Raw genomic sequence first — 23,607 nt, 5'->3', positions numbered from 1 at the left:
GGGGAGCCTGCTTCCTCCTCTCTCTCTGCCTGCCTCTCTGCCTACTTGTGATCTCTGCCTGTCAGGTGAATAAATAAAATCTTTAAAAAAAAAAAGAAGTAGGTGGGTCACGGAGCTGGGGGAGCCCAGATGGGGAGGCGACAGTGGTCGAATTGCAGTAGGTGGAAGTGAGTCTGTGAGCTACACTCAATGAGCACCTCCAGACTAAGAAGCCACGGAAAGATTAAAGGCACTAGGATTTCCTGAAGGACTTGTGCTACAAACATAGTTTGCTTCTGAGAAGAATGAGAACTTGGCTGTCAATTTTCTTCTACACCAAAACTTTGATGAAGTTGGAAAGGGACTTTTTTTTTCTCTGATGTTTCACAGCAGGTCACCACACTGCATTTACTGGTTGTTTCCGATGACTTGGGCTCCTATGCATGATAGCTGGTATAAGGTAGGAGGTGGTTGGTGGTGGGGATACAAGGCAGGGGTAAATACGTACACATCTGCTGCAGTTAGCAGATGCCACAGATCTGTACAGTGTGTAAAATTCATACAAATCAATGTCATATTTTGCAGGTCTCTATTTCTTCTATAAAATGTGAGGAAACTTTTCCTAGGTTTCACTTTTTTTTTTTTTTTAGTGTATCGAATCCAAAAATTAAGTGTAATGCCCTGCTTCACATTTCTTTGACTAAACATTGATTTCAGAATGTTATGTTGGGTGCCTGGGTTGCTCAGTAAGTGTCAGACTCTCGGTCTCAGCTGAGTTCATGATCTTGTGGGTTGTGAAATCAAGCTCTGCATCTGGCTCTCCAGTGGGCAGGGAGTCTGCTTGAGGTTCTCTTCCCCTGCTCATGTTCTCTCTCTCTCTCTCTCTCTCTCTCTCAAATAAATCTTAAAAAAAAAAAAAACTTTGCTACCTAAAATCTACAATCTCTATTTTGGAGCAACACTGGAAAATAGCTTTGTGAAATTAAAAAAAAACTATTGGAGCTACTATAAACAGAAATGCCAAATTATTGATAGTTCCTGCTGCTTCAAATATGTATAAAATTAACATGTAAGAAAGCCTATTCTTTCAAGTTAAATGCCTGGGGCGTGGGGGAGAAAAGGGGGACATCTTAAAATGAATACTGCTATCTGATCACTGACTTTGAGACCCTTCTAACATGATTGGAGGAACTGCAAAAATAGAGATATCTTCCTGTTTACATTTTTGTGGGTTTTTTTTTGTTTTTTAGTTTGTTTTGAGGGAAAAAATTGGTAGGTGTTTAATTACTGTTTGCTTCATTGTTGTGATGCAGTGAAAGTTTTAAAATCATTGCGTGTTTGCTTTGGAAGTATCCCTTTGTGAGATTTAGCACTTTGGGGCCAACAGAGAAATGCAGCATTAACTCTCCTTCCCTTGGGTTTCTGATGTTTATAAATATTTTTCCTCATTAGATAAAAATGTATGACCATTGATGTCATCAGGATGATACTACTTTCAAAAAGAGAAGGAAGGCAGAAGTATAATACAGAATCTTTTATTGCATTGGAAAGAAAGTGAAGTCTTTGGAAGAATTGGAAGATGCAGCTGGGAAAGTTCTTTGAAAGATATATAATCACGATATCCCATGGCATATTAAAAGAAAAATTTTAATAGGAAAGAAAGAAAAGGGAAAAAATATAATAAAGCATAAGCCAAAATAATCAAGGATGGCTTCACTGAGAAGGTTGAGTTGGAACTGACTCTTGAAGGCTGGATTAATTTTGGTTAATTGGAGAGGAGTTAAGGAACAACATTATAAACAGGGAGTGTTCATAGAAAGGCAGGCAATAGGAATGGTAATAAGGGACACCTGGGTGGCTCAGTTGGTTAAGTGTCTCCTTTTCAGCTCAGGTTAGGATCCCAGGATCCTGGATTCTGTCCCACCTCAGGCTCCTTGCTCACCGGGGAGCCTGCTTCTACTCTGCCTGCTGCTTCCCTGCTTATACTCTCTCACTCTCTTTCTCTGGCAGATAAATAAATAAAATCTTAAAAAGAGAGAGAGAATGGTAATAAGATTAGCAAGATTCATTAGGTAATTGCTTAATCACTTATGGAACATTCATTGAATATTTTCTCTCAGGCATCACACTAGGACACTAGGAGCTGGATATAAAGTGATGAGCAAAGCAGATGAAGTTCCTGCTCTCCTACAGATTACCCTTTGTGAGGGAGGTTACCGATAAATAAGGGAGTCCTAAGTAACTCTAAAATGCATGGCGCTATGACGAAAATGTTCTGTGGAAAGTCTGGAATCCTGGCTAGGCCCTAGAAATGACCACAGCTAGAAGGGACACTGAAGCTGAAAGATGACAGAAGACAAAGGAACCAGCCATTGAAAGGACAGAGGGGAAGTTGATTCCAGGTAAAGACAGCAGGATCCCAGCCTAAGAAAGGAAGAGTTTAGCATATTTTTACATACTAAACAGAAGCGGGGGAGGTTGATTGCGTAGTGTCTTCGTGATAACTCTTCTAACTTGTTTCTTACCATGGATCATTTAGAATTCTTGACATCTTACTATTGCAGTGTTCCTATAATCAGTACCAAGTTTATTAATGATGACTCATATATTGTTGTATAAATTAATTAAGGAAGAAGAATTAAAGGCATGACCAGTTCATGATCATCCAGAATTTAAAAGAGGCAGTGCCTCCGGCTTGCATGGAGCACTGTGTGTGGTGAAAAAATAATGAATAATGTTTTTCTGAAAATAAATAAATTGAAAAAAATAATAATAAAAAAAATAAAAGAGGCAGTGCCTCAATATACATTTATTTTTAAAAAATAAATGCTTTTGGCTATGCATCAGAATTTGTAGCCTTTCTCATGTGAATATGTAAGTTATGATCTTTTAGTAGTATAAGATATTGATAAAGCAAGGAATACATTTTAAGTTAAATTATAATGCACACCATGTGTGGCACTACAGTACTGGTAATACGTTAATAATTTAAGATAATAAAAGTGACCATAATGTAGATCAAATCCCTTAGTATAGTCTGTGATATGTGAAAATAGGAGTGATCTTGTAGAGTACAGTCAGTTCAGTCTAGATAAACATCTATAATAGCTTAGAAGGCCAATATCTTAAGCAGCTGACTTTGGTAATTTTCAAATAACATTTAAAAAGTTGTAGGTATGTGTATATGCATGTGGAATGTATACATAAAAAGTTACTTGACCAATTGGTTAGCACCCTCCAAATAATTTCGGATATTTACTGCAGACTATTAAGAGAGTTTTTTTTTTTTTTAAAGATTTTATTTATTTATTGGAGAGAGAGACAGTGAGAAAGAGCATGAGCGAGGTGAAGGTCAGAGGGAGAAGCAGACTCCCCATGGAGCTGGGAGCCTGATGCGGGACTTGATCCCGGAACTCGGGGATCATGACCTGAGCTGAAGGCAGCTGTCCAACCAACCGAGCCACCCAGGAGATTTTTAAAACTTGCCATGGATCTTACCCTTTCATCTTTTTATTTGTGATGGTAACACTCACAGGTTGAGAAACTAGTTGATGATGGTTGGCCTTTATAGTCTACCTTTCATGTAAAATCTTGAAAGTGGTCAGGAATTAAACCTCTTACTGCCCCCTGGGAAATCAAAAAAGGCAATATAATTTCTATAGCATCTCTTACGATGTTCTGTGTTGGCCAGACATATAGTTCTATTTTAATTTCTATCTAAAATCCACTTACGTGTAAGAAAAAATTTAGAATCTCTGGGCATGTCTAGAAGGCAAACACTATGTATGGGATTAGAGAGAATTAATACTCTGCCAATTTGGAACTTTCTCAAATTATTTTAAGGCAGTTTGTAATTCTTTGATCCATTATCTATAGTTAGATTATCTTTATCTTTTTAGTTAAAAAAAAAAAAGTCTATTAGCATATGCACATGCATCGAGAGAGAAACTGTACACCTACTTCAAGGTGCTCTAAACCTTGTATCTTTTAAGAAACTGAATGTTACACATGCCCCTTTTATTTAACTAAATATAGCATATCTTAACTATAAACACGTTAAATGGATTCCTTTGTGTTATGTGGCATCTTCAATGTGAAGGAAGGTGCAAATGCGTGGGTACATTCTTCGGGAGGTGAAGCTATTTGTGGAGTTGTTTCACTTTGTTGACCATGATGTGTGGTACTGTGATTAACAGCCGTCTTTTCTGGTGATGATGTATGGGAAGAGTTAGCCTTTATTCTTCTTTAATGTTTTCCTGGCATCTTTAGAGTGTTATAAAATAAGCATTTACTACTTAGCAGCTAAGCATTTCTCCTCTTTGTTTCTTTAATTAACGTATTGATCTAGACTGCATCTATAGGATCAAGCTTATTGAGACAGACTGCCTGGGCCTCCTCCAGAGATCATTGCTACGCTCCACACTTTTTCAGTAAATAAAATATGGACAAAACTGCAACATGTGGAGGCTAAAAAATCCATTAAAGACTTTTGGCAACTCTACCTCAAAGATACTTCAAAAATAATTGTGTTTTATCGCTTCTTCTGTGTCATTGCATAGAGCAAGGGTTCTAAAAAGACCCAGTACAGCTCTCTGATTTCCATTTAATGGAAGAAGTAATAAAGTTTAATTGTATACTTGAGCACGGGGTGTCATTTCCAGTATATCTGATCAATAATTCATCGATTGCCTTTGGCTCAGAGTTATATTTGAAGGAAAATGTAGCTAGTGGGAGCTTATCTCGCTGTAGCTTCATCATCTCAATTAATTATGCTTTTCTTGAATTTGGATCATTAGGCTACCAAAGTGACAGCAGATGGCGAGCAAACTGGACAGGATGCTGAGAGGACCAACAAGCGAGCAGACTCCTTAGGAGAATTCATTAAGGAGCTTGCCCAGGATGCGGAAGGTATTAGAATCCTTTAATTTAATCATTATGTCTCCCACCAGAAAAATAGAAAAAGGGATTACACAGGACTGGAATTTCCCTAGTAAGAAATGCCATTTCTCAATCTGAGGGTAGGGTCAGGTTTTGAAAAATACTTTGGTTGGGATTGTCAAGGTCATGATCTGCGGAGCATCTACAATCTACAGTGTTAAATAAGGGACAACAGGCAGTGAGTTAGTCATTATGAGGCCAGGGTCTTGGTGAATTGAATGTGGTCCCTTGGGAATGCCTTAATTTTTGAGCAATGGCTATTATGAATAGATAATCAATAAACTTATGCTTTGCTATTGTTTGTATTCAAAACTACTGGAAAGATTAATTTTTTAAAAAGCTAATTTTATCCTTTTACTCAGTATATTAAAGCAGCCCTTTAGTTTTTCAAAATGGCTTTTAAAATACTTGGTTTCAGTGAAAATCTGTTGCTTAGAGTCTGGACTTGCTATATTACCAGAAGCTTCACTGCATTTAGTCCATAATTCTAAAGGAATTAGTGCTTGACATCTACCGATGTGATGGAGGATCAAAGTAGAAGCCATTTGGGGGCTAAACCCCAGATTAAGAACTCTTAAAGAAGATATTTTAAAAAAACTCTAAATCATAAAGTTTCTATTATTAAACAGTAAACAAACATGCAGGTTTAAAAAGTAGGAAAAATACTTTGGGCTTTTTCTTTTTAAAACATTTTGATTACTCTATAGTGTTACGTGTTTTAGATATTTTGCTTGGAAATATAACCAAATAAATCATGATGTGAGATAACCTTCAAGGCAGATCCTGACAGGTAATTCTTAGGGATCACTAGCCAGGAAGAGAGAGAAACTCCTAAAGATGCCCCACTGCAGGAAGCAACAGAGTTTTAATCTGAGGCGAAACATATCAGGATCTGAAACAGAAGTTACACCTACTACAAAATTCTTAATTAACTCATTATGGTTTATCCTCTGCTATATGGAGTTTTTTGTGCTTTCCCCAGTTTTATTTCCCATTAATGTGACTTGAAATGTTCTCCACACAGCCCTCACAGAAAAAAATCCCATTACGGGTAAAACAATTTCTGCCTGGATCCGTGAAGGCAGTGGTCAAAACCCAAGTAATTTCCCTTTTCCTTCTACCTCAATCTCAAGCACTCAATATTTATAGCCTCAGTACTTATAGCCAATCCTGGAAACTTATTTTGAAATTATTTCAATCAAATATCCATGCTTGGAGGAGTCAAGATGGCGGAGAAGTAGCAGGCTGAGATGACATCAGGTAGCCGGAGATCAACTAGATAGTTTATCAATCCATTGCGAACATCTACAAATTCAACAGGAGACCGAAGAGAAGAACAGCAACAATTCTAGAAACAGAAAATCGACCACTTTCTGAAAGGTAGGACCAGCAGAGAAGTGAATCCAAAGCAACGGAAGATAGACCGCGGGGGAGGGGCCAGCTTCCGGCAAGCCACGGAGCAACGGAGCACAAAGTCAGGACTTTTTTTTTTTTTTTAATTGAAAGCCAATAAATTTTTATTTAAGGAGTTTTTACATGTGATTCCTTCCACTGCCAGTCACTGCTAATCACCATAGTTCCTCCAAAGTTAGAATCATAATCTTCAAAACAGCCCTTTTAAAAAGAACTTAATCAATCCACGGTTGTCACTGTCACTCCAGAGTTCTTTCAGCTGGGTTTCTTGTATCTCCATTTGAATATGGACATACTTTAAGAACTCTCCACCTGTAATCTTTGGGATCCAATGTCTTTACTTCAGGGCCCTGTTTAGGGTCTGAGTGTGGATCTGCCTGGTTCTCAATTTCAAACACCCTAGAAAAGGAGAAGCATTACTTCCTCTTGAAAATTATCTCAAGCTGAGCAGTATGAAAAATCGTTAAGAATACTGTTTCAATAAAAATACCAGGTTTAACATGCACGAAGCCAAGAAAACCAACGATGCCAGATACTGAGTTTCTATTGCATTGTCCTTTGAACACCCAGCAGGAATGAGCTGCTGAGGGCAGATACCATGCAGTGTGAAAAGTCAGGACTTTTAAAAGTCTGCTCCATTGAGGGACATCGCTCCAGAGGCTAAATTGGGGTGAAGCCCACGTGGGGTCAGCATGGCCCCAGGTCCCATGGGATCACAGAAAGATTGGGGGTGTCTGAGTGTCACAGAGCTTACAGGTATTAGATCCGGAAAGCAGCTGCAGAGACAGAGCTGAGGAGTGAGCTCTCAACTCGGGGTTACCTTGAACTGGTCACAGGCTGGGTGAGCTTCGAGCGCGGCCAGAGGCCAGTTACATGGGAGTGATTGAGCGCTTGTCTCTGAGAGCACACTGAGGAGTGGGACCCCAAGCTCTCGGGTCCTCTAGGCCAGAGATTGGGAGGCCGCCATTTTCATTCCCGTCCTCTGGACGTTACAGAAAGCGTTCAGGGAAGAAAAACAACCGGAAGCAAACCCGAGCAGATAACTTAGCCCAGCCCCTGGTAAGGGCGGTGCAGTTCTGCCTGGGGCAAATACACTTGAGAATCACTACAACAGGCCCCTCCCCCAGAAGATCAACAAGAAATCCAGCCAAGACCAAGTTCACGTACCAAGGAGAACAGCAGAATCCCGAGGAGGAGAAAGCAAAGCATGGAGTTCATGGCTTTCTCCCCATGATTCCTTAGTCTTGCAGTTAATTTAATTTTTTTCTTCCTCTAAATTTTTTTTAACTTTTACCCTTTCTTCTTTTAACATTTTTTAGCTAGATTATCTTAACAATACCTTTCATTAAAAAAATAATAATCTTTTTGAACCTTCATTATTATAGTTATATTTTATCCTTTATTGTATCTAACTTTATTTTTTGTATACACATAAGGTTTTATCTTCTAAAAAATTTGGAGTACAACTTCTTCTAATAGATCAAAATCTGCCCTAAATCTAGCTCCAGGCTTATTCTAGTCTCCAGCCTGAGCAAAATCTCTCCACTTTCTTTATCTTTATTCTACCAACCAACTTACTTTATCAACTCCTTTTTTTTTAGAAATTAAAAAAAATTTTTTTCATCTTTATAGGCATATTCCATCCCTTCATTGTGTTTACCCTCATATATATTTTTCATTCGTTAAAATTTTGGGAGGTAGTTTCTTCTAAGAGACCAAAATTCTCCCAAAACTAAATGGGTGACCCTGTTCTAGTCACCAATCTAATAAATACTTATTTTTTTCTTTTTTATATTTTTTTAAATTTGCTTTATTTTTTATTTATTTTTTTTTTTCTGAACTTCTTTTTATCCCCTTTGTCCACCCCATGATTTGGGGTCTCTCCTGATTTGGCTAAAGCGCATTTTCCTAGGGACTTTGCCACCATTTTAGTATTTTACTGGCTCCTTCATATATTCTTATCTGGACAAAATGACAAGGCAGAAAAACTCACCACAAAACAAAGAACAAGAGGCAGTACCGAAGGCTAGGGACCTAATCAATACAGACATTGGTAATATGTCACATCTAGAGTTCAGAATGACGATTCTCAAGGTTCTAGCCAGGCTCAGAAGAAGGCTGGGGTGGCAATCCTTATATCATATCAATTAGACTTTTTTTTTTTTTTTAGACTTTAAGCCAAAGACTATAAGAAGAGATTAGGAAGGACACTATATCATACTCAAAGGATCTGTCTAACAAGAAGATCTAACAGTTTTAAAAATCTATGCCCCTAACGTGGGAGCAGCCAACTATATAAACCAATTAATAACAAAATCAAAGAAACACATCAACAATAATACAATAATAGTAGGGGACTTTAACACTCCCCTCACTGAAATGGACAGATCATCCAAGCAAATAGGAAATAAAGGCTTTAAATGACACACTGGACCAGATGGACATCACAGATATATTCAGAACATTTTATCCCAAAGCAACATAATACACATTCTTCTCTAGTGTACATGGAACATTCTCCAGAATAGATCACATCCTGGGTCACAAATCAGGTCTCAACCGGTATCAAAAGATTGGGATCATTCCCTACATATTTTCAGACCACAATGCTCTGAAGCTAGAACTCAATCACAAGAGGAAATTTGGAAAGAACCCAAATACATTGAGACTAAACAGCATCCTTCTAAAGAATGAATGGGTCAACCAAGAAATTAAGGAAGAATTGAAAAAATTCATGGAAATAAATGATAATGAAAACACAACTGTTCAAAATCTGTGGGACACAGCAAAGGCAGCCCTGAGAGGAAAATATATAGCGGTACAAGCCTTTCTCAAGAAACAAGAAAGGTCTCAAATACACAACCTAACCCTACACCTAAAGGAGCTAGAGAAAGAACAACAAAGAAACCCTAAGCCCAGCAGGAGAAGAGAAATCATAAAGATCAGAGCAGAAACCAATTAAATAGAAACCAAAAAAACAATAGAACAAATCAACGAAACTAGGAGCTGGTTCTTTGAAAGAATTAATAAGATTGATAAACCCCTGGCCAGACTTATCAAAAAGCAAAGAGAAAGAACCCAAATAAATAAAATCATGAATGAAAGAGGAGAGATCACAACCAACACCAAAGAAATACAAACAATTATAAGAACATATTATGAACAACTCTATGGCAACAAATTTGACAATCTGGAAGAATTGGATGCATTCCTGGAAACATATAAACTACCACAACTGAACCAGGAAGAAACAGAAAACCTGAACAGACCTGTAACCAGTAAGGAGATTGAAACAGTCATAAAAATCTGCAAACAAACAAAAGCCCAGGGCCAGACGGTTTCCCAGGGGAATTCTACCAAACTTTTAAAGAAGAATTGATACCTATTCTCCTGAAACTGTTCCAAAAAATAGAAATGGAAGGAAAACTTCCAAACTCATTTTATGAGGCCAGCATCACCTTGATCCCAAAACCAGACAAGGATCCCATCAAAAGAGAATTACAGACCAATATCCTTGATAAACACAGATGCGAAAATTCTCACCAAAATACTAGCCAATATGATTCAACAATAAATTAAAAGGATTATTCACCACGACCAAGTGGGATTTATTCCAGGGCTGCAAGGTTGGTTCAACTTCCGCGAATCAATCAATGTGATACAACATATTAATAAAAGAAAGAACAAGAACCCTATGATACTCTCCATAGATGCTGAAAAAGCATTTGACAAAGTACAGCATCCCTTCCTGATCAAAACTCTTCAAAGTGTAAGGATAGAGGGCACATACCTCAATATCATCAAAGCCATCTATGAAAAACCCACAGCAAATATCATTCTCAATGGAGAAAAACTGAAAAGCTTTTCCACTAAGTTCAGGAACATGGCAGGGATGTCCTTTATCACCACTGCTATTCAACATAGTACTAGAAGTCCTAGCAATCAGCCTCAGCAATCAGACAACAAAAAGAAATTAAAGGCATCCAAATCAGCAAAGAAGAAGTCAAACTATCACTTTTTGCAGATGATATGATATTATATGTGGAAAACCCAAAAGGCTCCACTCCAAAACTGCTAGAACTTGTACAGGAATTCAGTAAAGTGTCAGGATATAAAATCAATGCACAGAAATCAGTTGCATTTCTCTACACCAACAGAAAGACAGAAGAAAGAGAAATTAAGGAGTCAATCCCATTTACAGTTGCACCCAAAACCATAAGATAACTAGGAATAAACCTAACCAAAGAGGCAAAGAATCTATACTCAGAAAACTATAAAGTACTCATGAAAGAAATTGAGGAAGACACAAGGAAATGTAAAATTGTTCCATGCTCCTGGATTGGAAGAATAAATATTGTGAAAATGTCTACACTGCCTAAAGCAATCTACACATTTAATGCAATCCCCATCAAAATCCTATCCATTTTTTTCAAAGAAATGGAACAAATAATCCTAAAATTTATATGGAACCAGAAAAGACCTCAAATAGCCAAAGGAATATTGAAAAAAAGCCCAAGTTGGTGGCATCACAATTCTGGACCTCAGACTCTATTACAAAGCTGTCATCATCAAGACAGTATGGTACTGGCACAAAAACAGACACATAGATCAATGGAACAGAATAGAGAGCCCAGAAATAGACCCTCAACTCTATGGTCCACTAATCTTCAACAAAGCAGGAAAGAATATCCAATGGAAAAAAAGACAGTCTGTTCAACAAATGGTGTTGGGAAAATTGGACAGCCACATGCAGAAAAATGAAATTGGACCATTTCTTTACACCACACATGAAAATAGACTCAAAGTGGATGAAGGACCTCAATGTGAAAAAGGAATCCATCAAAATCCTTGAGGAGAACACAGGCAGCAACCTTTGGCCTCAGCCGCAGCAACTTCTTCCTGGGAACATCACCAAAGGCAAGGGAAGCAAGGGCAAAAATGAACTATTGGGATTTCATCAAGATAAAAAGCTTTTGCACAGCAAAGGAAACACTTAACGAAACCAAAAGACAACTGACAGAATGGGAGAAGATATTTGCAAATGGCATATCAGATAAAGGGCTGGTATCCAAAATCTATAAAGAACCTGTCAAACTCAATACCCAAAGAACAAATAATCCAATCAAGAAATGGGCAGAGGACATGAACAGACATTTCTGCAAAGAAGACATCCACGTGGCCAACAGACACATGAAAAAGTGCTCCACATCACTTGGCATCAGAGAAATGCAAATCAAAACCACAATGTGATAACACCTCACACCCATCAGAATGGCTAAAATTAACAAGTCAGGAAATGACAGGTGCTGGGGAGGATGAGGAGAAAGGGTAACCCTTCTACACTGTTGGTGGGAATGCAAGCTGGTGCAACCACTCTGGAAAACAGCATGGAGGTTCCTCAAAAAGTTGAAAATAGAACTACCCTATGACCCAGCAATTGCACTACTGGGTATTTACCCTAAAGATACAAATGTAGTGATCTGAAGGAACACGTGCACCCAAATGTTTATAGCAGCAATGTCCACAATAGCCAAACTATGGAAAGAACCTAGATGTCCATCAACAGATGAATGGATAAAGAAGATGTGGTATATATACACAATGGAATACTATGTAGCCATCAAAAGAGATAAAATCTTGCCATTTGCAACAACGTGGATGGAACTAGAGGGTATTATGCTTAGTGAAATAAGTCAATCAGAGAAAGACAACTATCATATGATCTCCCTGATATGAGGAAGTGGAGATGCAATGTGGCGGGTTTGGAGAGGTAGGAGAAGAATAAATGAAACAAGATGGGATTGGGAGGGAGACAAACCATAAGTGACCCTTAATCTCACAAAACAAACTGAGGGTTTCTGGGGGGAGGGGGAAGGAGGTGGGGTTATGGACATTGGGGAGGGTATGTGCTATGGTGAGTGCTGTGAAGTGTGTAAACCTGGCAATTCACAGACCTGTACCCCTAGGGATAAAAATACATTGTATGTTTATAAAAAAATTTTTTTAAAAAGTATCCATGCTTAAGGATAAATGCTGGGCCATGTTTTCCATAGACTCTAGCGTCAGCACTGCTCATTGGTTCACTCTGCCATGTACCCACTATCCAGTCTGTGCACTGCACAAAGGCACCAGGAAGGGCATGTGGAGATGGGATTTCATCCAGGTTTTACTCACCACCCACAGTCCATCCATCAGAGAAAAGGGTTAGGTATCATCAAAGGTGTCTCCCTTCTCTAAATTATGCATCTGTCAGGCAGCCTGGTTGTGTCTGTCCAGACAGGACAACTTTTTCCTAATTTATATGGAAGTCCATGTGGGATAGCTGTGCTCCTGTACCAGGGAGAAATGTGGACATTGTTCCCTTCTTCCGGCAGCTACTGAGGTAAATGGTAACACACATGATATGCATAGCCCTTTATAAAAGAACTTTAGCAAAACTAATCCAACTGTTAAAATTTCCTGAATGTTTAAATCTGAACATGCCAGAGGCAAATGAAACCCTGACTGAGATGTTTATATGTATTACAAGTCTTGGCAGTTCAGGAGATTTTTCTAAAAGAAAACTCCCCAAAAGCCATGAGTGGGTTATACAACATAACCACACCCATTTTTTTTCTCTTAGAACTATACTAATTGGGGATAGTATCAGTACTTTTAGGTTTTATTAGTGACAATAAATTGCTGTGGGAAAAATGAATGTGTTTTCCTGGCATTAATCTAGTTTTATTTTTAAATAGATGGGATACCTTACTCCCTCTATCTTCCATTATAAGTAATGATCTCTTCATAGGTTATCAAAGTCTATTAATCTAAGGCATTCTAATCTCCCTATAATTTTGAAAATCTACTTTGGTATAACTCCAGATTAGATCACAAATACTCTATATTTTGTTCCATGAACTACTAGAATTAATGAGTGAACACACACACGCATACACACACACGTATGTATACATAAAAACAACTCATAACATTATCATATGTACTAAGGTATATACTAGGGCTTAATAAATGCTAGACATCTTCTTTCCTGTTTCTCAGGTCATAGTAGTATTTGTCATTCATGATGAATTTATCCATCAGAGGATATTTTTTTGGTTCAGCATGAAAAACAACTTTGTTTCTTCTGATGGATTAATGTATTTGTATGTTACAGATACTGTATATGTCTTAAGTGTCCCTTTTAAATTCTCTTCTATGCTTTGGTTACTGAGATACTATTAATATGTCTTTGGATTTACATTATTTTTTATCTTTACTTCATTTCCTTTTATGTTAATTTTATCTTGTTTTTAAAGATATTTCAAAACTACTTAAAATTTTCTCTGAAATAAAGTAGAAATAAGTAAATTTCAGAGCTATATTAATGTCATAATTATTTTCAATTCTGATGAACATGTACTGAGCTGATAGTGTATACCTTTGAATCTAAAAGACTGACATGTTCATCTTCAGTTTAAAAATATTCAGAGAATTTCCAAATTAATATAAAAGGGAGAAATCACATCTCTCCTACTAAAATGATGCTTTCTTTTTTAATGCAGTATCAGTTTGCTAACATCATTTTTGTGTGACTTAATAATTTCTTCTAGTTGCTTACCTAGTGCTTTCATTTTTGAAAACATGATGTTTATGTTTCAAAAGATATAGCCATCTTATTCTTTTCCTTTCCTTTCCTCTCTCTTATTCTTTTTCCAGCAAGTTCTTCTCTGCAGAAGTTTAGTTTTGAGAATAGACCACAAGTGAGTCTGTATCTCTCACATTACCCCCTTAGAATTATGCAGGCCCAGAACCTAATTCAATCAAATTTCAAAAAATATCTCTAATCAAAGTTCTTTTATATACTCACTTTATAAGAGAAAAAAATAACATGTAGGCCCAGGACCTGTATTCAATCAAATCTCAAAAAATATTTCTAATCAAAGCTCATTTATATATTTGCTTAATAAAAAAACCCCTACACCTTTAACAATTTGAAAAGTGGGATTTATGAATGCAAATGAGGTCAGTGGTTAGTTACATGATACAATTAGTTAAAATCAACATACTTCTACCACCTTTCCTGAAATCTAAGAAGTATAAACCTTACATTTTAATAATTAGCATTCTGCCATAGTTCTCACAAATACTACTGGATCAAGGAGCTTTCTAGTTAATCAGTCCATCATCACTGTTGTTCCTTAAGAAACACAATGCAGCCTAAGTGATAACTTAGCAACTGTAGTGGTGAAATCTTGAGAAGGTTCTTTGGTGTGTGTCAAAGTAGGACTATTAAGGAGTTGACAAAGAGCAAACTAGCCTCCCTGACTTCTAGGAATATGGCACCTGAGCAAAAATTTCTACCACAGGGTTAGGAGTGGCCATGTTTTTTCTCTAAAACAGCTTATTTAAATTGTTCTGCAGATTGGATTATGACTGTCAGAATAAGTGGTTGACGGCAGCAACTTTCTAACCAAATACCTTAATCATGAAAAGAGAATTTGAAACATGCATTTTGGGAAGGGTAAAATTCAAGATCAAAACCCAATTCCTTCTTCTAAACCATGATTTTCAAACTCTAGTGTAGAGGAGAAGCCGCTGGCAGGCTTGTTAAACCAAGGATTGCTAGACCCTAACCCTAGAATTTTTAGCTCAATAGGTCTGAGGTAGGGCCTGAGAATCTCCAATTCTCGTAAGTTCCCTGGTGAGGCTGATGCTGCTTATTTGGGGACCATAGTTTGGAACCACTGTGTCACACCCTTTGTGGAGGCTCTGTTCAGCCAGTATGCACCTATTAAAGGAACCTGGAATAACTACCCTTGGAACAACTCCAACCAGTGCTAATCAGAAAAGTTTTTCCAAGAGTAGAAGTGAATTTTCAGTACTCCTTATGCCATGAATGACATCTTAGGATATAGCATGGAATAATAAAAAATGTCTCTTGGCCAATGCAGGGCCTTATTCTAAGGACATTCACGGGTGATATTACAGAGATAAGGGATTGGCACACGAGAGTTTGAGAAAACACCTCCCTTCACCTTGTTAAGTTAATGCATCATAAAGCACAATTCTGGAGAAGTTGGCCTAAAACCAATGGTAGAATTGCATAAATGCTTCAACTCACCAGTTTTTCTGACTTTTATTTGAAATAGGATTCTTTTTTCAAATGAAACTTGCCCAGAATGCTAACCTATCCAATAGGTACTTGACAGAATAGACATTGTTTGTAGAATATCTGAAGCACCCAGAGAATCCTTAAATTCTGAAGAGCCCAGTTTGAAGCTTTCTTTATTCAATGCATAATAAACACAGACTCTTACAATGAATGTTCTGGCTAGAAGGTAGCTTTGAGCCCTAATGTAGAACCCTCATCCCAAGTCCCGTGCTTCCTCCCTCATTCCTTTAAACAGAAACACAGAATGGTGTGGAAGAGCGAGGGCAGGTTTGTTTTCAGAGACCTCATCACTGAGAGGTTTGTCTGTGCTCGGTATTTGCAAATTGACTGAATATGTTTGTGTCTTAGCAGTAGCACAGACCTTGTGTTTTCATCTTCCAAGGGGTAGGCTTTGTGTCTCATTGTTTACTTCTTACTTGAAGAAGGTTTGGGCCATTTCTTTATTAGCATGTTTTTCCTTGTGAGATAGAAACACCATGCTTCAATTACTGTGCCCCACAAAGGAAATATAATTGGACAAATATGTCACCTTTCCCTGTTTGTTAGGGATCGTTATTAACTACCTCTCTGTTCCCAGCAGGAACACCCATGGCAAACTACATTTCATTTGGAGATCGTGGGGAAGAGCAGATGCTTGCTGCCATTTTTGCGTGTGGCACTTTTGTTTACTAATTTACAAAATTTGTCTTACCCCCTGCAGCTGTAAATGAAAAAGCTGTAAGACTAAATGAAACTCTCGGAACTCAAGACAAGGCCTTTGAGAGAAATTTGCAAGCGCTTCAGAAAGAGATTGATCAGATGATGGCAGAACTGAGAAGGAAAAATCTAGACAAACAAAAGGAAGTTGCTGAAGATGAGTTAGTGTGAGTAGATGCTTTATTATTTTTTCATTTGATACAGTGAGCTTTCCAGATTGCTAACAGTTTTCTAAAATTTTCATCACACTTTTGAGTAGAAGAGACTTCATTATTTTTTACTTAGTTATTATTTATCTTGTTCTAAAATGGATTAAAAGCATGTTTTCCTATATTTAAACAATTAAATGAATGATCTTTTCTAGTGCTATCCCTTCCATAACTAGGACTTGCTTTATTAATCGCTTGCGTTAGGGACTTTTAAACCATCAATAGTTTTTTGTTGTTGTTGTTTTAATGAAAATATCTCTGGATAAATAAAGTTGTGAATTTGGCAATCCATTTTGTGCATTTTGTCATTTTAGGAAATGATGAATAGAAGAGTCCTCAAATAATAAATGCCTACTACTTTGAATTTAGGGCTGAAAATTTGAGATTGAGAATAATAATTGTGATTTTACTAATGCAGATGAATTATGTGACCATATATTCAGTAAAAAATAGCTGTTTACTTTTATAGTCACCTAACTTCAAAGTGATGATATTAATACTTAAATAACATATATGTTATGAATAGTATCAGCAACACTTGAGAACTTGTTACACATATAAATTATTTTTATAAAGATTTTATGTCTTTATTTGAGAGAGAGTGAGCATATAGCAGGAGGAGCAGAAGGAAGAGGGAGAAGGAGAAGCAGCCTTCCTGTGAGCAGGGAGCCAGATGTGGGTCTCTATCCTGGGTTGCTGGGATCATGACCCAACCAAAGGCAGACACTTAAACCACTGAGCCACCCAGGTGCCCCTAGACATACGAATCCAGAGATTTGGGGATGGGACCAAGCAATTTGTTTTGGTAAGCGTGTTGGGGATTGTGATGCCGGTTAGCTTGGGAACTACTGTTATCCAAGTGTTTGGTCTTTTTTTAAAGGCTCCGAATATTTTCGCTTTAGGAAAACCATTAAGTTAAAATCAGGAAACTCCCAGATCAGTCAGCTGAAAGAAAAAAGAAAAGTAGATCAGCATCATGATATTGTATTAGCACATCAAGAATGGTTCTGTTCACAATTTCTAAACAAATATATCAATGTTCATACCTTATATTCAAAGTAATGGAGAAAATGTATCACTGTGGTAACACTGGGGGATTTTGGGGCGGGGTATGTGAAGTGGATCATAAAATTTACTTTATCAGTCAGATTATGAGAAAAACATGACTTTCAAATTTAAAATGCTATATTACTAATACACTTTAAATGTGTGTATTTTTGTGCTTTAATATTAATTATAAATGGTCTTACCACTTTTCAGGTATCCATTTTCATCTTGATTTAGTATAGTCAATCTGCTTTAAATCCTGTCTTATTTTTCTGTTCTTTGAATGCTAACATCTTTTTGTAACACAGTTTTAATACCAATAAACCATGAGGCAATGATAAGGGCTTATTGTCTGTTATTGGGCTGGGTTGCTTGCAGAGCTGCCGAAGGCCTTCTGAAGAAAGTGAAGAAGTTATTTGGAGAGTCCCGAGGGAAAAACGAGGAAATGGAGAAGGGTCTCCAAATGATATTGGCAGACTACAAAGACAGAGTTGATGATGCTTGGGATCTGCTGAGAGAAGCCATGGAGAAAATCAGAGAGGCTAATCGCTTATCTGCAGCCAACCAGAAAAACATGACTGCTTTGGAGGTGAGTCTTAGGGATTCTCACCTGAATCTGTAGGGATGGGGTAGAGGATTGGGGGCTGAACCTGGCTGATTAGTCAAGTTGATGCACATTTACCCAAATCAAGAACAACTCTGAAAGGAAACTTCTAAAGAGCAGAACAGGTAATGATCTTTTTTTTTTTTCAAGAAAATTCAATGACCATTTCTATAGAATCAGATAAAATTTAGAAAACAAAATCTTAAAGATTCTGAGGACAGTGTGATATAATGGGACCTACATCTTAATGACAACTTATCACTTTCTAGAGTGGCAACTGAATTCTCAAAGCTTCAGTCTTCAAGCTACCCAAAGAGTGCATTATGCTAGAGCACACCCAAGGTATCTCTGAGTACTGATCTCATATGATTTGGTAGCCCACACACCATTGTTTAAACATCTGGCTGCCATTGGTCACAAAAGTGTCAAGTATTCCCTAATGGAATCTGGCACATGGAGAGTCCAGTGTTTGGGAAGATTTTGGTTCTCTTTTTCTTTGTAATGTGTTCTATGCAAATGAAATTTTAAATGGGACCACCATGAACAGATCAATTCAGTGATTTTTCCCTCTTTTTCCTCACAGACAAGAGTAATTCTCTCCTCGAGAAATGATGGGCAGCTTCTGCCTTTTTTAGATAACTGAGGAGGCTGGAACTAAAATAGATTCTTCCTTTTCTTCTTCTTCCCTTCCTCCCTCCATCCCTTCCTTTATCTTCCTTCCTCCCTCCCTTCTTTCTGTCCTTAATACTTGACGTGGCAAATTGAGCAATTTTCCCGAGAAAATTCAGCACATTTCACGGTACAACCTGGATTTGGTATTGAAACAACAGCACGGTACAACCTGGATTTGGTATTGAAACAACAGCAACAATTTCTCTCCAGGAACAAACCTACCTTGGCTGTTTTCAATGTGTTTAACCCCAAAAGATCTGAAAACAGCAGCAGACCTCTATCTCTCCTAGTGTATCATCTCACCCTCAACTATAAATGAACACTCTCTGGCATTTATTATGCTCAAAAATGTTATTGAATGGTGGTTGAATAGAACAAATCTGGATTTCTTTTCATCTCCTCATTTCTTTCCATTTTCCTTTAGATTAAAAAGTAAAAGATTAAAGATTTTATTTATTTATTTGCTGGGAGGAGGGCTAGAGGGAGGGGGAGAAGCAAGCTCCCAGGTGATCAGAGAGCCGGATGTGGAACTCTGTCCCAGGACCCTGAGATCATGACCTGAGCTAAAGGCAGATGCTTAACTGACTGCACCACCCAGGCACCCTGATGAGTTAACTTTTTAAAATGTTTTTCCCTAGTCCCTCTTCTGGGATTTATCCTTGTCATTCTGATGGAAGATTGAGGAGGTTCACTTTTTTCTTGACTGAAGTACCTAATCTTACCCAATTTGGAGTTGACTGACATGCTGGAAATATTAAAGAAAAAGTACTATCTTGTAAGGCAGGATGCTGGGCTACTGTCATGTCCCCAGCACCGGCATGATTCATCCTGCTCAGTGACACACCAGTGGTGTAACTTACCCAGAGGTGCACCTCTCCATTTTATGGCAACAGTTTAAGAAATTAAAATTACCTGTGTGGAAAGCATAATAAGCATTTGGGAAGTATTTCAAGAAGAATTATAGTGGCTCAGTAAATGGTCCTTTCAGCTACTCCTTCCTTTTAGTGATGTTTAAAACCAGGAGCCATCATTCTTGGGCGCCCCTAGAGATGCCTGGAGCTTATGTAGTCAGTGTTGCAATGGATTCTAAGCAGTTCTTTCTGTATTTTCATTTTGTGTGTCATGCTTAACTAAAGGCTTGTTAAAAACTTACTGGAGTAAATAGAAAAACTGACTAAATGACCATGAGTAAGACACAGCTTACTTAAGATTGCAAGGGCTGATTAGGTTGCTTACCAAGTTTCCTGGTAGACCAGCTAGCTGAGAATCACCTGAAAAGTGTGTTCAAAGGCAGGTTCCCTGAGCTCCTACAGAATGTGTCTTTTGGTTAGTCTGGGCTGTAGTCCAGGGTTCATATTCTAAAACTCTCCATAGGTTAATCCGTTGTGCATATTGGTTTGAGAGTGACTGATACAGCTTATTATTCAGTCAAACAATGGTTACAGTGTATTTTGTACAGTGTATTTGTGCCTGTGTTCATAAAGAAGGTGCTATAGTTAAGGCCCAGCTCAAAAGTTATTTTTTTATTTTAAGGAAATAAGCTTTTTTTTTTTTTTAAATTAAAAAGGCTTATTAAGCCCCTACAAGTTCAAGAAATGTGCCAAACACAAAAATTGATTATATCAAAGACTGGTCCTTATGGTGTGGTCCTTAGAACGGTAAGGTGAACATCAGCTAGAAACTTGTTAAAAATGCAAATTCTTGAGCTCCATCCTAAACCTACCAACTCAGAAACTGGGAGTGGAGCACAGCAACTTGTGTTTTAAAAATCCCTCCAGACATTTGGATGTAGCCTTAAGTTTGAGAGCCAGTGATATAAAGAATAAGTCGCCATCTCTGATGGCTTCAGGTGATTTGTATTTAGTGAGAGGTACACATAAGTAAGTCACTGTTTATACGCTACAGTAATTATCATAGAGGTAAGCAAAAAAAGGGAAACTAAATCACCTGTGGGTTAAGGAGAGCTTCACAGATAACATGATAAATGTGCTGAGTCTTGAAGGAAAAGCACTACTTAGTTAAAGTAGAAAAAAGAAGAACATTTCAAAAACATGGAAAACCATTTGTAAAGACATGGGGGGTGGGGAAAGAAAACACAAGACATTTGGGGGGAATTCAGTTTATTGATAGGACTAGAATGAAGACTGCATGGGAACAAATCAGGGATAGAGCGCCAGAGAAGACAGACAAGGTCCAGAACTTGAGTCATGAAAGACCAAGTGCATTCTGAGATCAAGTTAAGGTATTTGAGTCTTATCCTGAAAACTATCATTAACAATTGAAATACTGGGGTCATGGATTAGTTACATTTTGGAAAATGTGTGAGTGGTTTATATAAACTGGAGAATTAGTTTTGTGTTAGGAAATAGTGCAGTATAGGGTTAGGAAAGTAAGCAGTAGTAATATTAAATATCTGTCATACCTATCACAGCAAGGTGCTGTTGGTAACCATGATGTTTGACATTAACTAGGAATGATTCCTGGCCTCATATACTTTACAATTCAAGCAGTTGAACCTTTCACAGTACATAATACTGTGATTAATATGGGCTAGGAGCATCTGCAAAAGAGTCACAAAAATGATGGCGTCGTAGCAGTGTCTAAGAGAAGTGTTGGAGTCACATGAGCCCAAATGCAGAAGTCTGGAAGCGCAAGGTCATCCTACAAAATGTCAAAGAGAGCCGTAGAATTCATTGCTCAGCTCCAGAAGTGTGTGGCAGGAGATGACTCTGGAAATAGCATTTGGATTGTAGAAGACTTTGAATGCAGCCTTCCAGAGGGGCACGGGCTTGGAGGGGAAATTCCAGAGATGCAGAGAGAGTAGAGGGGACTGTGCACCTGGTGGACCCTGAGATTATGAGCTATTCAGTTTTGTGAGGTAACATATGCTCAAGAGTCAGTCCCCAAATCGATCATCAGAAGGTTGCCAAAGGAAGGATTCAGAAAAAATAGTTAGTTGCTAGATAGGCAGGGAAATAAACTTTTGGGTATTCTTAATCCTTCTACCACACCCAGAAAGGTTTTCTATTTACAGAGCTCTGGAATGAATTAAGATCTGATTAGAAGTTAAAAATAGAAATATAATCAACTTTGATCTTAAGTGGAAAAACTTAATAGTTATGCTTATAGCATACTTTGGGAGAAGAATTCCCTTTATTCATGGGCTCCCTTTTTGTTCCTTGAAGCTTCCTACCTTAGGTATTTCTTATCTTAAATCAATCTCTATCCATTCCCTCTCTTTATTTACATTTGTGGCACTCCGAATTATTTTTAAAATATTAGTATATTAATTTACTCATTCATTTACTCCCTCCTCCAGGCAAGCCATGAGGAACACTTCTTTCCTGCCCACTGTACCCTCGGGGCCAAGAATAGTGTCTGGCACAAAGACAGAACAGATTTTTTTTCCAGTGAATAAAGTGCCATAAAGGAAAAAAAAAAGTTGCATCAATACTTTCATTAATATTTGGGAGCTCCAAATAGTTCGGAGCTAGATTCCATTAGTGTCTAATTTGAAAATTAGCCACCTCTGAAATCTCCCTAGTCTCTGGATTATCATTTCTGCTTTAGGATGATAAAGAACACGTTTTTACCTCTGCATAACAGTTGGTTCCCTAAAGTGACTCAAATAGAGCTTTTAGGAAGATTCTCATTCACTACTTAATTGAAATCAGAATGAATTGAATTGAAATTAGCTCTTCACCTAACTTATATGTGGAAATATTCTCTCCCTCCGATTGGTACAACATTTTAAATTAGCTTGATTCATGAATACAAACAAGTCAAGTTGAAAAGATTATCAAGTGTCAGAATATAGCATGACTTTAAATCAGTTCATATAAAAGCTAGGGGTTAAAATTGATAGTTAGGGGAAAGAATGTTAAACCCTTGGAATAAGATATGACTTGTAAACAGCAACACCAGGAGTACCCTACCTACCTGTGTTGTCCATGAATAAGAACAGTATAGGGAGACTTTCTCTGAGTTAACCAGGGGTGGGCCTAGCTGAATGATCCAAGTGTCACCAGTGGAGGAAGTCCCAGCAATGGACTCTAATTTCATTTATTCATTCAGAAATGTTTATGGAGGAAACTTTTCTAGGTCCTGAAGGTACAGTGATACACATAGACTGTCTTTATGGCATTTATATTATAGTGAGGGAGAGAGTCACTAGACCAATGAGTATATAATATGCACGTAAAGTCTGGAGCATGGATTACTATATATACTAAGTGATATGTTCAGTGATCTAGCATGGTGTATTCAGTATGTTATGATTCTTCGGTTATGTACAGTTCAACAGGCTGTGCATTTCCACTGGTTCCTATCCTGTACATGCATCTTATGATGAATTGGTGTCCCTGATTTTCGTCAAGTAACAGTGCTTTCAGCAACTCCCAGAAGAAGCAATCAAGATGGTTCAATTCACAGAAAAAATAAAATAATATTATCTATGTTTCTATAGTTTGTGGCCACCCTGTAGAATAGAATTCAGATTAATGAGGGCTAAGACAAAGAACAAAATAAAGTATAAGTTAGCAATTGTATTGTGCTTACTGTATGCTAGGCAGTGTTCTAAGCCTGTTCTTCTCAGATTGTGCTCTGATCACCTAAAGTTCTTGTTAAAATGTAGATTCTGAGTTGGTAGTTCTTGAAAAGACAGATTGTGTATTTCTAATACCCTTCCAGGTGTTGCTGCTCCTGCTGGTCAATGGGCCACATTGGAGAAAGGACAGACTAAATAACTCGCCGAAGTTTTGCATAGCTCGTGGATGGGTAGAGCTGGGATGCGGTCTCAGGCAGGCTAGTGCAGGCATCTAGTTTGTAATCACTGTGCTGCGGCATGTAGAAAATAATTGGGATGAGGATGACTGCTATTTTAGAGAGGTGGTCAG

At 37.7% G+C, this 23,607-nt stretch overlaps 1 protein-coding gene and 1 non-coding gene across 3 annotated transcripts in view; one reads left to right on the top strand and one right to left on the bottom strand.

Annotated features, from left to right (window-relative positions):
- Positions 1-23,607, top strand: part of LAMA2 (laminin subunit alpha 2) — a 491,254-nt gene that overhangs the window by 348,654 nt on the left and 118,993 nt on the right. For both annotated transcript variants that reach the window (XM_044249160.1, XM_044249149.1), the window contains exons 34-36: positions 4,776-4,887; positions 16,185-16,347; positions 17,815-18,025. In XM_044249160.1, coding sequence (XP_044105095.1) covers positions 4,776-4,887; positions 16,185-16,347; positions 17,815-18,025 — 486 coding nt within the window. The remainder of the gene's footprint in view (positions 1-4,775; positions 4,888-16,184; positions 16,348-17,814; positions 18,026-23,607) is intronic.
- Positions 6,801-6,938, bottom strand: LOC122898300. The gene has a single exon (XR_006382969.1). It is a non-coding gene; the product is annotated as a small nucleolar RNA SNORA8 (small nucleolar RNA).

The sequence above is a fragment of the Neovison vison genome, chromosome 1 (assembly GCF_020171115.1).
Source record: "Neovison vison isolate M4711 chromosome 1, ASM_NN_V1, whole genome shotgun sequence".
Lineage (NCBI taxonomy): Eukaryota > Metazoa > Chordata > Mammalia > Carnivora > Mustelidae > Neogale > Neogale vison.
This window is presented reverse-complemented; position numbering and strand designations above follow the sequence as displayed.